The following is a 16242-nucleotide window of genomic DNA, read 5'->3' as shown; positions in this document are numbered from 1 at the left end:
CATGACGACCTCCGGCGGCAGCGCTAGGGTCCCCCACAGCCTCCAACAAATAACTAACTGGTGCGGCGAGACTCCACACAGACGCCAGGGCGAGGCTGCAGAGAGGGGGCTGGCCCTCCCCACGTGGACAAGCTCCCCGCTGGGGGCGTGGCCGCCGGCGCGGGTCCGGCCAATGAGCGCCGCCGTCGGGCTCACCCGGTTGGGCACGCCGGCCGGTGGGGGCTGCGCCATCCCGGGGGCGGGGCTCCGGAGCCGGGGCGAGGCGCGGCGGGTCACGCGGGTCGCGGCGCCGGGCTATAAGTAGCGGCCGGCGGCGTGTGCCGCCAGAGTGATGGCTGCCGGCGCGCGCTGCGTGCTTGCTCTTCTCGGCCGCTGAGGCGCCAGCGGGTGCTTCCAGGGTGGGTCGCCAAGCCCCGCCGAATCATTCCCGGAGCCTTCGCCCCGGGCTGTCTCCTTGTCGACCACAGGTGCGTGCGTCCGTGGCTCCAGCCAACCGCTGCAGCCTGCACCTCTCGTCTCCCTCTCGGCCCTTCGTTTTCTCTGGTGAGTGGTGGCGCCACCTTGGATAAGGCTTTCTTCTCCCCGGGGCCAGGTGCCGACGCCGTGGCGGGGGAGGCGGCCGGGTGGGCCGGTGCGGGCTGTGCGGTGAGATTCTGGCTTCGTTTCTATTCGTCTCCCTCCCCCACCCCGCCCGCCCGCGGGCCTTTTTGGCGGTCCCCGGGCGGCGCGCGCGGGAACGGCCCTTTTCCGGTTTTCGTGGGGAGGGCGCGCGCGGGCTGGCGGAGGCGGCGGTGGGGAGGCTGGCGCGCGCCGGCCGAGGAGGTCTCCGGCGCCACGTGCCCACCGCCTCGCTAGCCCTGCTCGGGGCCGGGGACGGTGGGCTGCGGGCGGAGGACAAGGCCGGGCTCCCCAGCGGCGTGGGCCAGCGCGGGGTGCCGCACGGGCCCCCCAAGGGCGCGCTGCTATTGTTATTTTCTTTCCCCTCCCTCCCCCCCCCCAGGATGAACTTGCGTCCTTTCTCTTCTCCGCCATGGAATTCTCCTTGCTTTTAGCCCTCCAGAGCCAAAGAAACCCCAGACAACAGATGCCCATACGCAGCGTATAGCAGTAACTCCCCAGCTCGGTTTCTGTGCCGTAGTTTACAGTATTTAATTTTATATAATATATATTATTTATTATAGCATTTTTGATACCTCATATTCTGTTTACACATCTTGAAAGCCGCTCAGTAATTCTCTTATAATTAAAAAAAAACCACTAGTCTAGAGAATGGCATCTACCGTGACAACGCTGACTACCAGTACTATTGCTGCTACTGCTGCTTCTGGTCCATTGGTGGACTACCTATGGATGCTGATCCTGGGCTTCGTTATTGCATTTGTCTTGGCATTCTCCGTGGGAGCCAATGATGTAGCAAATTCGTTTGGTACAGCTGTGGGCTCAGGTGTAGTGACCCTCAAGCAAGCTTGCATCCTAGCTAGTATCTTTGAAACCGTGGGCTCCGTCCTACTTGGGGCCAAAGTGAGCGAAACAATCAGGAAGGGCTTGATCGATGTGGAGATGTACAACTCAACCCAACAGCTGTTGATGGCCGGCTCCGTCAGTGCGATGTTTGGTAAGTTCTTTTTTTATGTGTGCCCCTTAGTGGCGGGTGAGCAAATGGGTAGTTCCGTTCCTGTGCTTTCCCTTTCAGATTTTCTTCAGAAAGCAGTGCATTCCTAAGAATTTTGCCATTTAATAAAACTTGCCTGTGTTTCAGGTTCTGCTGTGTGGCAACTAGTGGCTTCGTTTTTGAAGCTTCCCATTTCTGGAACCCATTGTATTGTTGGTGCAACCATTGGTTTCTCCCTTGTGGCAAAGGGGCAGGAGGGTGTCAAGTGGTCTGAACTGATAAAAATTGGTATGTTTAATTCTAAATGGTTTTTTAATTTTTATTCTTGTCGTGTGCTACCATGGCATTATACGAAATACATGGTGTAAAACAAAAAGTTTTGAAGATAGAATATTAAAATTTATTTTTTTTATTTTTTATTTTTTTAAATATTTTATTTATTTATTCGACAGAGATAGAGACAGCCAGCGAGAGAGGGAACACAAGCAGGGGGAGTGGGAGAGGAAGAAGCAGGCTCATAGTGGAAGAGCCTGATGTGGGGCTCGATCCCAGAACGCCGGGATCACGCCCTGAACCGAAGGCAGACGCTTAACCGCTGTGCCACCCAGGCGCCCCAGAATATTAAAATTTAAAGTGTTTTTTTGGTTTCTGATTATCATTTGTTGACTTTCTTTTTTCTTTTTTTTATTGTGTTCTGTTCCAGTGATGTCTTGGTTCATCTCTCCACTGCTTTCTGGCATTATGTCTGGAATTTTATTCTTCCTTGTTCGTGCATTCATCCTCCGTAAGGTAATCTTTCTCTCCCCTCTCTTATGACCTTTGATGGGTCATACTCAGTGGTATTCAGACTGCCAGCATTCTTCCAGATGTGGTTGGTGTGGCCTTAGAAAGTTAAAAAATTCATGTTTGATCTATTTCTTGTATGTTGCTGAGTTCTCTGAAGGAAACAAGTTTTCAATAACTAAGAATGCATTCAGGAAGGAAAAATTGAGTACTGTGATGTGCCAAGAAATAGGTGAGGCTGGGAATGAAAAAATAAGGAAATTTATTCAGGGTGGCTTTGTTACAGGTGCTTGCAGATTACTGCTTTACCTAAACCATCATATGCAGACCAATTTGACTTACAAGTTTGGGGTTCAATAAATCACAATGTCTCTTGTGGCTTTTTTTTTAGCTGATAGTTAAATTGAGTAGTTTGGGTCTCCACGTACTTAACTTCCATAGTGTTGATTATCATAACCAGTTTATAAGCTTCTAGTGGGGACTCTATCTCTCACATGACTTGACTCTAATTTCTTAGACTAGGTAAAAAGAGCCAGTAAAGGTAGTTTTTGTTTTGTTTTGTTTTTCTTGGCCAAAAAAGAAGTTTCCAGACAGTCACTTAATTTCCTCTCCCATTTGAAAATCCCTTTTGAGTGACCCAATAGCATTTCTTTTATCAAGAAGCCTGATGCTGGCTCCAAAATAAATGTAGACGACAAGGGATGTTGTCATTGGACTGAGTTACTTACTGAATAAGAATAAATGCATTTTTCTCAGGAAACAAAGTTGTCCTTTTTCTAAGGTGAGTGGCTCTTAACGGTCCATTGTAAGTTCTTAAAAATGCTCCTAAATGGTAGAAATCTGAGTGAAAGGAGATAGGTAGCTTAATCCCAAAGGGTAAGAATATCTTCAGACCCACTTATTTGGTCTAGTTGTAAGCTTCCGTAGGGAAGGATTTGTACTTCTGTAGAAATACCATGATTCATTAATGACTTTTCCTGTGGCCTTAGTCTGGCAGAATATAGCAGTTGTAAAGACTTGGAAAATTTGAAACATCTATATGTTGGTTATAATTTGAGAGTAAATAGTTAATTGTTACTACTAATGGCCTTGAAGTTTGGTATTGTTTTATTTAGCAAACAGAATGATGAGCACCTCCCCTCCAAATCCCCAGAACTGCCGTAGCATATGATAACATGATGCTTAGATTTGAGGTGTACCGGTAGTTACAGATCAGATTTTTCAGTCTTATTAGAACCATATAGCTTCCTCCAACTAGAGAACCAGGAGAATTAATAGGATCCCCCTGTTAGGGATTCCTGCTTTATAAAAGTTTACATTGGGTCTTAGTTGATATATTGGGAACCAGATTGTTCCGATTCTGGAGAGGCTTTGTGTGTCTCAAGACAAAACAAACTTTTCTTCTTTCTTGGAGGGTGAATGGTGTTGGTTTGAGGTGTGAAGAGGGATTTTTAGTGCCCAGACTCTCTGATTTGAGAAATGCATGGCAGGTACTTTTTACCCACAGTTGAGAGCTTAAGTTAAATATATTAACTTCTTAACTATATATTCTTTATGTGGGAATGAGGATGGACATGATCAAGAATGATTGGAATAGTGTTTAAAACAATACTGACTGACTTTGGGGACCTTCTTGACCTCCAAACCCCCCTTTCCTCCCCATGGCCCACATATATATATCCCTTGTGTCCAATCTATCAATGAGTCTTTTTTTTTTTTTAAAGGTTTTATTTATATATTTGAGAGAGACAGAGAGCACGAGCGGATACAGGGGCAGAGGAAAAGGGAGAAGCAGGCTCCCCACTGAGCAGGGAGCCCGATGTGGGGCTTGATCCCAGGACCCTGAGGTCATGACCCGAGCCAAAGGCAGACGCCCAACCGACTGAGCCATCCAGGCGCCCCATATCAATGAGTCTTTCGGTGATGAATATGAATAGTTCTGGTTACATTAGGTTTTAAATATCAAGAAAACATCCTTATGCTGGTAATCTTTGGGGGTCCTGGCTATTAAAGTCTGAATATTTGACCATTAGGATGTTTTCCAATTTAAGATTCTGTTTTGGAAATTAACATTAAAATTGCTTTTTAAAAATTTTGTTTTCTCAATGTCTGTTTCAAGGGTATTGGGTAGTCTAGTAGGAAAAACCAGAATGAAGGTGGGGTACGTCCCCTTAAGGACTGGGGGCAATAAACGAGGAATAGGGGTAAAGGGAAAGTTTTCCTGTTGAGTATTTAAATGCTAGTCAGAGAAAACGGGTCATTCAGCATTCTCCCTCTTGTTAGGAATCACATTAAATCTAGGACATCTTTTCAAACTCAGAGGAGCCTTTTTCTTTAGACAAAGGCTTATAGGAGCATCCAGTATGTAAACAGTGGACTGTTCTGGTTAAAGATGGGGAATTATGAAGACCCCCCCCCTTCACATCTTACATAACTGGATGGTGAGATATTTACATTATTTCCAGGTAAAGATGGTAAAGATTCAAGTGTGTGTTAGATGGGTCATACAGTAATAAAAATTTTATGAAGTTGTTAGACTTGGTTACCTCTTGTGAGTGACCAAGAGGAGTCTGGAGGGAGTAAAAGGGAGAACATGGTTTATGCTTTATTCCCATTCCCTACCCCCCCCCCCCCGGCCGATTTACAAACTATGAGCCTGTATTTCATTTCATTCCATTCCTTTTCTTTTCTCTTCTCTTCTTTTTTTTTTTTTTTTTTTAAGATTTTGTTTGAGAGAGTGCCCGTCAGCTGGGGGGGAGTGAGAGGCAGACTCCCCGCTGAGCAGGGAGGCCTACATAGGGCTTGATCCCAGGACCCTGAGATCATGACCTGAGCTGAAGGCAGATGCTTAACTGACTAAGCCACCCTGGCATCCCATTTTTTATTTCATTTTTTTAAAAAGATTTTATTTTTAAGTAATCTCTATGCCCAATGTGGGGCTCGAATTCACAACTGACATCAAGAGTCATTTGCTCCACTGATTGAGCCAGCCATGCACCCCTAGTCAGAAGCTTTATTTTATTTTTTAAAAAGATTATTTATTCATTTATTTGACAGAGAGACAGCCAGTGAGAGAGGAAACACAAGCAGGGTGAGTGGGAGAGTAAGAAGCAGGCTCCCAGCGGAGCAGGGAGCCTGATGTGGGGCTCTATCCCAGGACCCTGGGACCACGCCCTGAGCTGAAGGCAGACGCTTAACGACTGAGCCACCCAGGTGCCCCTAGTCAGAAGCTTTAGAATCACTTTGGGTCTTTCTCTTCTTTCTCAAGATTTTCTTTTGGATTGTGATCAAGACAGCATTAAACTTTGAGGGTAATATCTTCAAAGTTTAGTCTTCTCCATATATTCAAATCTGTGTTCTCTTTGACTTCAGTGTTTTCCTGTAGAATTAATACACATTTGTTGTAAGTGCAACTCTTATTTCCAGTCACACTGGCCTTGCAGTTCCTTAAACATTTGGAGTTTTTGCCTCAGGGCTTTTACACTTGCTGATATCTCTGTCTGGAATAACCCTCCCCTCAACATGCCTTGCTTTTTTTCTGCACCCTTAGGTATGTACGTGGCTTGTCGACTTACCACGTTTGTCTTTTGTTCCACTGATACTCCCCAATGTGCCCCTCCTTCCATCGCTGCCCCTTATACCCTTCTTTATTTTCTTCATAGTATTTATTGCTACTTTTTTCTGTACTAGAATGTAAATGTCAGTTCTCTGAGGGCAGGGACTTTTTCTCATTCATTCCCATATTTTAGTGCCCAGAATAGTGTTTAGCGCAGTCTGTTGAATGAGGAAGTGACTTTAGTGTACCATTGATTTTTATCTTAGCCCTTTGGTAAATCGTTAATAGTGGCATATTTATTGATATCTAGAAAAGATGGTTGTTGCAGGTAAATTCTGCATGTTTTGATTTTAAGAAATCTTTGCAGGCATGGTGAGAAATGTCCTAACATCTCATAGTCTATTTCTTGACATCTTTTACAAATGTATAGTACATCTCAGATGTATGCTCAGATTTCCATCTGGACATCAGGTACTTTAGAACACTGGGTGATGAAACTGATTATTTGGGACATTACCGGTCACTGGTGTAGGTAGCCTTGTTAGAAATAGCATCCCCCCCACCCCCCCCCCAGTAATAAAAAACCAAACACAAACTTAAATTCAGGTAGATGTAAAAGATGAGATCAGCCTTGGTAGGGAGACTTCCAGGCACAAGGCCAACTGGGCTTTTCCTGTTACTATGGAGACCATTAACCGGCACTGTAATTCCTGAACCTGCCCTTTTACAAGGTTCTATGGAAATGAATTAACTTTAACACCTTTTAAGGTATTGATCTTAATGATCTTTTACAGGCAGATCCAGTTCCTAATGGTTTGCGAGCTTTGCCAGTTTTCTATGCCTGCACAGTTGGAATAAACCTTTTTTCCATCATGTATACTGGAGCACCTTGTAAGTACATATCAAAATATTTAAATGTGAATTTAAAGTTGTTTATAAAACTTGCATTAAATGCCCAATTTACCCCTTTTTGCTTTACAGGGCTGAAATCTCCTAGAAGGTGGCTGGCCTGCGCCCATTTCAGAAGGCTGCAGGCTAGTGTATGCTGAGTTAACCTAGATAGTTTTTCAACCAAAGAGACCTGCTCAGATTCTAAATCACTACAGACCTTTACTCTTTAGTCTTCACAGGATCCACCGATAATATGACCTTCTCCTTCCCTTTCTCCTATCTATGCTAAAAATACTGGAAGTGATATTGACCTCAACTACTGACTACTGAAGAGTAATTAGTTATATTTGGTCTTCAATAATCAGTCATTTAGGACTGGTTTGCTGGATATTCTCATTTTTCTCTCCCAAATGGAGCTACCTTTGTTTTTAAGCACTAAATTTACTTCCCTGAATCTGCTTGAATGAGAAGAGTTGGGATGTTTAACAACTGGCCTAAGTGCACTTGGAAGAAGAATTCATGCAGCTAAGAGGAAAAATAATTTGTGAGGATATAAAGATTGAAATGATTGCTTTTATTTTGAGACTAAGGCAAAGCATGGATTAAATTATGATACGTGTTTAATTTAGCAACTGAAAAAGATCAATCACTTGTAACTTAAAGGACAGTACATGCTTTGATCAGTTCAGTTTTGCTAGTATCTAGGGTCATTTGACTTGATGGTCAACTCAGTGGCTCTTGAGCTTTTGACTGTGATCCACTGGAAAAAATACATTGTACATTGCTGCCCAAGACTCCCATGTAGAGAGAGAGGAAGGAAAACCAGAATAGTATTTTGAAGCTACTTATGTTACTATGTGCTGTGCACTCATTTTCAGATAATTCTCTAGCTTTTTTTAATGCTCATTGGGGCCCACTAAATTGATTACTTTTCTGACTAATGGACTGTAACTTGCTTCTTAAACTTCACTGAAGTAATAAGTCACTGACCAAAAATGGAATTAGCTAAGTATTTTTAACCTTGTCTTTATTCCTGGAATAATTAGGAAAGAGAATGGACAACTTTATGAGAATATTGATCTTACTTAGGGGATCATAGACTCCTTACCAAATGGTACAGGCAAAGAAAAGCTTGCATGCTACATTTTTGTTCTGTTTTAAATTGAGTTTTTTCTTTGTGCTAAACCAAAGTGTCCCATGAGGCTCTAAGCACTGATGTTTTATCTGGTAGCAGTAAAGCTCATAGTTCAGTGAAATTAGAAACTTAAACTTTCATTTTTGAAAAAGGAACTTGGGATAGTTTTGTTCTGTTCTTTGTGGATCATTTATAAGAAAAATTTCCCCTTCTCGTTTCCCCTTTTTGACTTGGAACACAGGCAAATTTAAATTGTGATAGTGATTCATTAAATTTCATGTATATTTGAGTTTGTGTGACTAAATACATGGTTAGAATTGATAGGAATTAAAATGGAAAGATTTATAGTCACTATAGAACTTTAGTTTTGAAGGGACTACAATTTATATCTTATTTTTAAATATTAATCATTGGGGGGCAATAGATTTTCCATTTTATAAGTACTTTAATTCCTAATCAGAATAAAGCAAAAGAACTGCAGGTAGTTGCGCTATTCTTGGATGAATTATAGAGCATTATAACATCTTTTAGTCTTAAATAGAATTCTGTAGTGCTTTGCTTCCGTCATTAGTCTAGGCTAGTGGCTTGGAGCCTGTTGGCACTTAAGTGATAAGCAGATGAGGACTGATATTAATGATCCCAAAGCCAGGTGAAAAGTAGGCAAGTCTCTAAGATACGGCTTGTTAATGAAATTACCACTAAACTGTTTTCTTCTTGTGAAAGATAGCCCTTTGAACTATTCTTATCTTTTGATAGATAATATTCTGATTTTCTATATCTTAGTTTGATAATGTCTCCTAAGAGATAATCTTGTTAAAGGATTTTACTGGAGGGTAATACAAGGGATTTGATAACTTCCACAGAGAATTCTGTCAGAATGACAAATATGACTCTTGGGGCCCCTTTCTTTTTTAACATCAAAATCTGTATGTGCAAACATAATGTGTGGCAGCTACCATCTGGAGTCTGGGGAGTGGAGCGCTTCCATTTTTTTCGTAGCTAGTTGCAGATCCTCAGATTATAGTGATCCTTATTACCTTCTAAGTAAGAAAGGAAAAAAGCTAGTTTTTGAAGGAGTTTGGGAGACTTGAATCTAATCTAGCAGGTGTGGAGAGTGGGCCAGAGGTGAAGGTGTGGGTTTCAGATGACCATGGGATTTTTCTCCCCTCCTGAATTTGTGTAGTCATGAGCACAATAAAAACCCTGTGGACCTGAGGCTGGCAGCAGTTATAAAGGGTGATGGGCTGGCTTGGGGAACCCCAGAGTCCCCAGAGGAGGGTTTACACATTGTTGCAGGGGGCTGTTGCCCTGGGGTTTTCAAGATGCACCATTTTATCTCCTAGTGCTGGGCTTTGACAAACTTCCTCTGTGGGGCACCATCCTCATCTCGGTGGGATGTGCAGTTTTCTGTGCCCTTATCGTCTGGTTCTTTGTATGTCCCAGGATGAAGAGAAAAATCGAACGTAAGTAACAAATTGTAGCAGAACATTTTAACTAGCAATGTGCTTGTTTCTTGTGTGATCACTTAATAAAAGTCCGCTATTTGGATAAATTGGCAAAGTCAAAAATTTAAATGAGATTTCAGGAGATGGGTTTATTGTCCAAACTATGGTTTTATTGACTTGAAATGACCTGAGGCCTACTCATAAGGAATAATTGACATATGTTGGGGACAAACTGGTCATTTAATCTACCTTGACATCAGTTGCTGGTGACAGAAATACACAGAGAAGTAGCTTAACATTACTTGGGAACTGTGAGGTTATCTTAATGTGTAATAAGGGGTAGGTACAAAATATTTTCAAGGAGAGAGAACTTTCTCCTTAACTACGTATATGTGTAACTTCAGATTTAGACCGGCAAAGCTAAGTCACATATTTATATCTAACTTTAGATTTGGTTAATTCTCAGAATTGTCGCACAAATTCTAGAGGTAGATATTTTCCAGTGTTAATGTGAAGGAATCATTTAGACCATTACTACATACGGTAGTGGAGTGTCATTAAATATGGAGTAAATTTTGTTAGTGTCAGTCTCATTTAAATCTTGTATTCGTTCCCTTACTGGCTGAGATCTGTTAAAGTAATCTTTTTCTGCCCTTTTCATCTGCAAATGCTTGGTTAGTGATTTCATTTGCCACTGGGAAGTGGAGGGATGCACACACTGCAGGGCCACTAGGAAGAGAGCTGCGTCATGCAACTGCGCTGAGGCGCCTCTGAGAGGCTCTGGTCTGTGCTAGTCTGCTTGTGCCGTGCACACAGTCGGAATAAGGCTTGCATGACTTCCTGACCTCATTTTTCCCCCAGTCTGGGAGAAGAGAAGACAAGTCTTGCTAACGTTTTATAGTCTATAGCGTGGTTGTGCTGCCTGAATGAACGTGTAAACGTACTGGGCATTGGTAGACTGGGCGGAAGATATTCCTGCCTAGTCATGGCATTTAGAACCATAAGGCGGAACATTAAAGCGCATGTCTGTTTTACAGAGATGGGAATTCAAGTTGTCATCTTTAGTTGCCTGTATTGAGCTGTGTTCCTTTGCTTGAACTTCTGGACTGAAATTTGGGGGCATTCCTTTTTTAAAAAGAACATGAATTAGGGGCGCCTGGGTAGCGCAGTCGTTAAGGCGTCTGCCTTTGGCTCAGGGCGTGATCCCGGCGTTCCGGGATCGAGTCCCACATCGGGCTCCTCCGCTGGGAGCCTGCTTCTTCCTCTCTCACTCCCCTGCTGTGTTCCCGCTCTCGCTGGCTGTCTCTCTGTCACATAAATAAATAAAATCTTAAAAAAAAAAAAAGAACATGAATTAGATGCATTGTAAATTTTCAATCTGTCCACCTCATGCTTGAGGTACCTTTTACCTCAGAATGGGTCAGCACGGAGCTAGGAATAGTTCTTATTCTTGTAAAATCAGAACCTTTGTTTTATGAAGGAGAAGAATACACAACAGAGCCCATAAAGCCTTAAACATTTTACTGTCTCGCCCTTTACTGAAAAAGTTTGTGGCGTCTGAAACATTGCTGATTTCTTCCCAAAGGAAAGATATGGCAAGTGAAGCAGACAGGGAAAAATCATCCTGAACTTTCACTGAAATATATTACTTTGAGATGGATTTTTTTGAGGTGGGGGAGAGGGAAGATGTGGAACGAGTTAGTTTGGTCAAAACCAAACCAAAAAAAACCCCTTTTTTCTAGGAGAAATAAAGTCTAGTCCTTCTGAAAGCCCTTTAATGGAAAAAAAGAATAGCTTGAAAGAAGATCACGAAGAAACAAAGTTGTCTCTCAGTGATATTGAAACCAGGAATCCTGTTTCTGAGGTAGGATCTGCCACTGTGCCCCTCCGAGCTGTGGTGGAGGAGAGAACAGTCTCATTCAAACTTGGAGACTTAGAGGAAGCTCCAGAGCGCGAGAGGCTTCCCAGCGTGGATCTGAAAGAGGAAACCAGCATAGACAGCACCATGAATGGTGAGTGGAGTTTTTTCAGTGGGCAAAATAAGAGTTTTACTTTGTTACCTGTGTTGGGGAGGAGGCTCACTCTTTGGACCTGATGCTGTTTTTAATGTTACTGTTTTGGTCTTGGCCAGGGGCGGTACAGTTGCCTAATGGGAACCTTGTTCAGTTCAATCAAGCCGTCAGTAACCAGATAAACTCCAGTGGGCACTATCAGTATCACACCGTGCATAAAGATTCTGGCTTATACAAAGAGCTGCTCCATAAATTACATCTTGCCAAGGTGGGCGACTGCATGGGAGACTCTGGCGACAAACCCTTGAGGCGCAATAATAGCTATACTTCCTACACGATGGCAATCTGTGGCATGCCCCTGGATTCATTCCGTGCCAAAGAAGGTGAACAGAAAGGTGAAGAAATGGAGAAGCTGACATGGCCTAATGCAGACAGCAAGAAGCGAATTCGAATGGACAGTTACACCAGTTACTGCAATGCTGTGTCTGACATGCACTCGGCATCCGAGATGGACATGAGTGTCAAGGCAGAGATGGGTCTGGGTGACAGAAAAGGAAGTAGCGGCTCTCTAGAAGAATGGTATGACCAGGATAAACCAGAGGTGTCTCTCCTCTTCCAGTTCCTGCAGATCCTTACAGCCTGCTTTGGGTCATTCGCCCATGGTGGAAATGACGTCAGGTCAGTTGACTTGGAATCTCAGCATCACGCTTTCTGTTTTTGTATCACCTTATCCCTTTTATAAGGCTATGCTTGTGGCTTTGGTGCCATACCCCCCGTGGGACACGAATAAGCTGGAGAGGATGAGGTAATAGCAGTTATTGACTTAATAGGCAATAAAATTTTTCTTAGAGGGGTGCCTGACTGGCTCACAGTAGAGCATGCAACTCTTGATCTCAGTTGTAAGTTCGAGCCCCGAGTTGGGTGTAGAGATTACTTAAAATCTTAAAAAAAATTTTTTTTTTGTTTTTCCTTTAGAGATAGATTACAAAGAATGTTTAAAAAAATTTTTTTTTTCTCTCGAGAAAGTACAAAGAATGTTTCCGTAGATGATAAACACAGATATTCTTCATGGAGAGGTCTTGTCTATCAAGATAGGATCCAGTTCTGTGATAGTAAATTCTGTGAATACTGAGATGGAAAGCTTAAAAATCAATGCCCTAGGGAATGCATTTGGAGGTTGTCGGCCTTAGTTCTGTGGTTCGTAAACAGGTCATTGGAACCTGAGTTGTTCTAGGCTACCTGTTGGAAGATAGGCCACCAAATGCATGGGATTCTTCTCTTAGAATAGCTTTCATTTTCTTCTATGTATGTTGGGGTTCCATTTATTTCTGTTGAAAGGATTGCTAAATGAGCTTGACAGCTTTGTTTTAAATTATCTAGTAGGTCATTTAGCAAATGATCTTGCCAAGTTCTAGTTCTGCCTGAAAAATCATCTTTGTCCTCTTTTTTCTTTCAGCAATGCCATCGGACCTCTTGTTGCCTTGTATCTGGTTTATGACACAGGAGATGTTTCTTCAAAAGTAGCAACACCAATATGGCTTCTGCTCTACGGTGGAGTTGGTATTTGTATTGGTCTGTGGGTTTGGGGAAGGAGAGTTATCCAGACCATGGGGAAAGATCTCACACCAATCACACCTTCTAGGTAAGTTGGCAAAGCAAGTCTTAGGCTAATGCTCATTTTCTTAGGACACATAATACTGTGTAGTGTTACCACAAAAATTTTCAGCTAATATACCCCGAGCTTGTATAAGTTCCTGACGTTACTCTCATTGTTGTGAACTTTTTCAATTTTACATGTTGTCTGGCCCTTAAACATAATTTTGGTCAAATATTCATCTCCAGTGGTCTCTTAATAATACAACTTTTCTGAGAAAGGTGTGTGTGTTTGTGGAGCGAATAGCTCTGTATACTTGTCCTTTGTTTGTTTTTACTTGATAGCTAAGACTGATGTTTATTAAATTCTTCAAAATAGAAGTGTAAACTTTATTAATGGGCTTCTAGAAACCCTTAAAACCCCAAAATGTTAGAGAAGATGGAAGAGGGCCTGATTTAAAGTAGATTTCAGGGGTGCCTGGGTGGCTCAGATGGTTAAGCGTCTGCCTTCTGCTCAGGTCATGATCCAGCCCCACATCGGGCTCCCGGCTCAGTGGGGAGTCTGCTTCTCCCTCTCCCACTTCCTCTTCCCACCCCTCCACTTGTGCTTTCTCTCTCTCAAATGAGTAATGAATAAATGAAATCTTAAAAAAAACAGATTTCAGGAGCTATAGCCAATTAAAGATGTTAGTGAAGGTTTTGTCACTGAATAGAGCACAGTAAGATTGTGTTAACTTTGGAGTAATGTTAGCTTATAAAAAAATGAGCTTCCATTCTTGACAAGTAATGTTCTTATGTCTACAGTGGCTTCAGTATTGAACTGGCATCTGCCCTCACGGTGGTAATTGCATCAAATATTGGTCTTCCCATCAGTACAACACATTGTAAAGTAAGTGTAATGTATAAGTACTGTGTCTATTGAATGATTCTAGTAATATGGAGAGGTTTGTTTGTTTTTAAGTGTGATACTGTGTTTTAGAAAGTTTTATGCAGTTGGGAGTCTTGAAGAGTTCACAGATTTAGGACAAATAACTGCAATAATGTGAAGGCTTACGGTTTACAATTCCTTGGGTCTAGTACTCTTAAGCCAATAATGTATGTTCTCACCAAATGATGGCAAAGGTCCTTTTACATATAGTTAGCCCGTCTGTGAGGCATGTTGGGCTGTTGAAGGGCAATGTTATTTATAGAAGGTACATATTCATAGCCTCAGAATTGAAGTACTGAGAATCTCACTGAATTCTGAAGTTGTCTGATGGCTATGTAATAACTATAGAAAAAGGAAGAAACTGGCTCCCTTAAGGCGATTTAAGTTGGTTCATCATGGAGCCTGTGAGTCATCCTTTTTCTTCTAGGTATCTCCAGGTGATTGGCTGTGATGTCTAATATCTGTCCTCCTCTAAAATGATGTTTGGAAAACCTGAAACTTAATGTATTAAAACAGTTAATTTTTAAAGCAGTTGGTCAGAATGCTAGTAGCTCAGGGGCACCTGGGTGGCTCAGTCGTTACGCGTCTGCCTTTGGCTCAGGGCGTGATCCCGGCGTTATGGGATCGAGCCCTGCATCAGGCTCCTCCACTGGGAGCCTGCTTCTTCCTCTCCCACTCCCCCTGCTTGTGTTCCCTCTCTCTCTGGCTGTGTCTCTCTCTGTCAAATAAATAAATAAAATCTTAAAAAAAAAAAAATGCCAGTAGCTCAGGAGAGAGAAAGGAAGTGTTCTCATTCTTGTATTTTACCCCAATTACCACAGATGTAGTGATTGGACTTTTATATTGCCTTCATCTTCCCACGAGTAATCTGCTTCTTACCCTGTTAGAAACGTTCTTTCATGGAATCAGTCTCATCAGCAATTTGGGGCTCCTTACCTATGTAAGATCATGTGTCTGTTACCAAAATACCATTGGCTTTTATTAACCAGTTTCCTTGATCCTTTGCTCTGCTAGGTGGGCTCTGTTGTATCTGTTGGCTGGCTCCGATCCAAAAAGGCTGTTGACTGGCGACTCTTCCGCAACATATTTATGGCCTGGTTTGTTACCGTCCCCATCTCTGGCGTTATCAGTGCTGCTATTATGGCAGTCTTCAAATATGTCATCCTCAGACCGTGAAGCTGTTTGAGATTAAAATTCGCGTTGATGTTTGGGGCCACCTTACACATTCCTGCTCCTTTGAAGAAGGATCACAGTGTTACAGAAGACCGACAAGAGTCTTTTTAAAGTTTGGGAGCTGTGGGAGGGAAGTGTTACTTGTGCTATAATTGCTTTTGTGCTAAATATGACTTGTCTCAAAATTAGCTATGTAAAATAGCCAGGTTTCCACTGGTTCCTATTGAGGTCCCTTTTCCTTTTGGGCTGTGAATTCCTGTACATAATTCTCTACTTTTTGTATCAGGCTTCAATTCCATTATGTTTTAATGTTGTCTCTGAAGATAACTTGTGATTTTTTTTTTTTTTTTTAAACCATTCAGAGCCATTTGACGCAGTGCTCTGCTTTGGTGGTTTCACCAGCTTCTGCCCTAACGTGCACAGGGACTTAACAACAAGCATAACTGAAGCTTCCCTTGTAGTCTCTTAGAGAAATAGAGCCATTTGTACTCTGCCCTCCTGTCGGTAGTGGCAGGTTCCATTGGCATATGTGGGAACTTCTTATAGGGACGAGGTTCTTTGGACACAGTGAAATTTAAGTTAGTAGTAACTTCTTTGCAAGCAATTTATTGACTGTTATTGCTAAAAAGAAGTAGGAAGAAAAAGCCTTCTGGCAGTCTTGGTTATTTCTTTATGATTTCTGGCAGTGTGGGATGGATGAATGGAGTGGAATATGAACTTTGGGCAAGTTAAATGGGACAGCCTTCCATGTTCATCTGTCTACCTCTTAACTGAATAAAAAAGCCTACAGTTTTTAGAAAATTTTGTTCTCATGGTTTTTGTTCATACTTGTGGCATCTGGGCTTCAAATCAGTTAGCCCTATGCATTCTTAGGAGAGTGTGAGTATCTTAAATGAGAACTAAATTTCCACTTAAATTTCCCCACTCCTCCCTGTTAAGTTTCTTGTGATCCCAGAATATACATGACTTAACTCCATAGGTACAAAGCTGTTTGACATTTTTCCTTGTAATAGCACAGCCTAGACACTTTCACGTTAGCGTGTATAAATGTACTCATTGACAGCCACAAAGTTCCTGTTTGGACTATTTTACCATATCCTTATTTAGAATGTTA

General features: G+C 42.3%; 1 protein-coding gene across 2 annotated transcripts; it reads left to right on the top strand.

The window, feature by feature from the left end:
- The first annotated feature begins 293 nt into the window (after window positions 1-293).
- SLC20A1 (solute carrier family 20 member 1) lies at window positions 294-15929 on the top strand. Of its 2 annotated transcripts, none has more exons than XM_026480548.4 (11): window positions 294-543; window positions 1001-1615; window positions 1760-1900; window positions 2316-2401; window positions 6746-6842; window positions 9321-9440; window positions 11165-11434; window positions 11554-12112; window positions 12891-13076; window positions 13832-13916; window positions 14970-15929. In XM_026480548.4, exons 2-11 carry the CDS (start codon window positions 1270-1272, stop codon window positions 15129-15131), a joined length of 2052 nt encoding a protein of 683 aa, XP_026336333.2. In that variant the 5' UTR covers window positions 294-543; window positions 1001-1269; the 3' UTR covers window positions 15132-15929. The 2 variants fall into 2 exon arrangements, with proteins under 2 accessions (XP_026336333.2, XP_057165072.1); XM_057309089.1 differs by having other exon boundaries at window positions 308-543; window positions 11291-11434.
- The last annotated feature ends 313 nt before the right edge of the window (window positions 15930-16242 follow it).

This window comes from Ursus arctos, unplaced genomic scaffold (assembly GCF_023065955.2).
Source record: "Ursus arctos isolate Adak ecotype North America unplaced genomic scaffold, UrsArc2.0 scaffold_8, whole genome shotgun sequence".
In the NCBI taxonomy this organism is placed as follows: Eukaryota; Metazoa; Chordata; class Mammalia; order Carnivora; family Ursidae; genus Ursus; species Ursus arctos.
This window is presented reverse-complemented; position numbering and strand designations above follow the sequence as displayed.

Excerpts from the sequence above, each read along its gene's own strand:
- SLC20A1 (XM_026480548.4), top strand. The coding sequence starts at position 1,270 with ATGGCATCTACCGTGACAACGCTGACTACCAGTACTATTGCTGCTACT. Across the intron at positions 2,402-6,745 it reads GTGCATTCATCCTCCGTAAG|GCAGATCCAGTTCCTAATGG; the intron begins GTAATCTTTCTC and ends GATCTTTTACAG. Across the intron at positions 12,113-12,890 it reads CATGGTGGAAATGACGTCAG|CAATGCCATCGGACCTCTTG; the intron begins GTCAGTTGACTT and ends TTTTTCTTTCAG.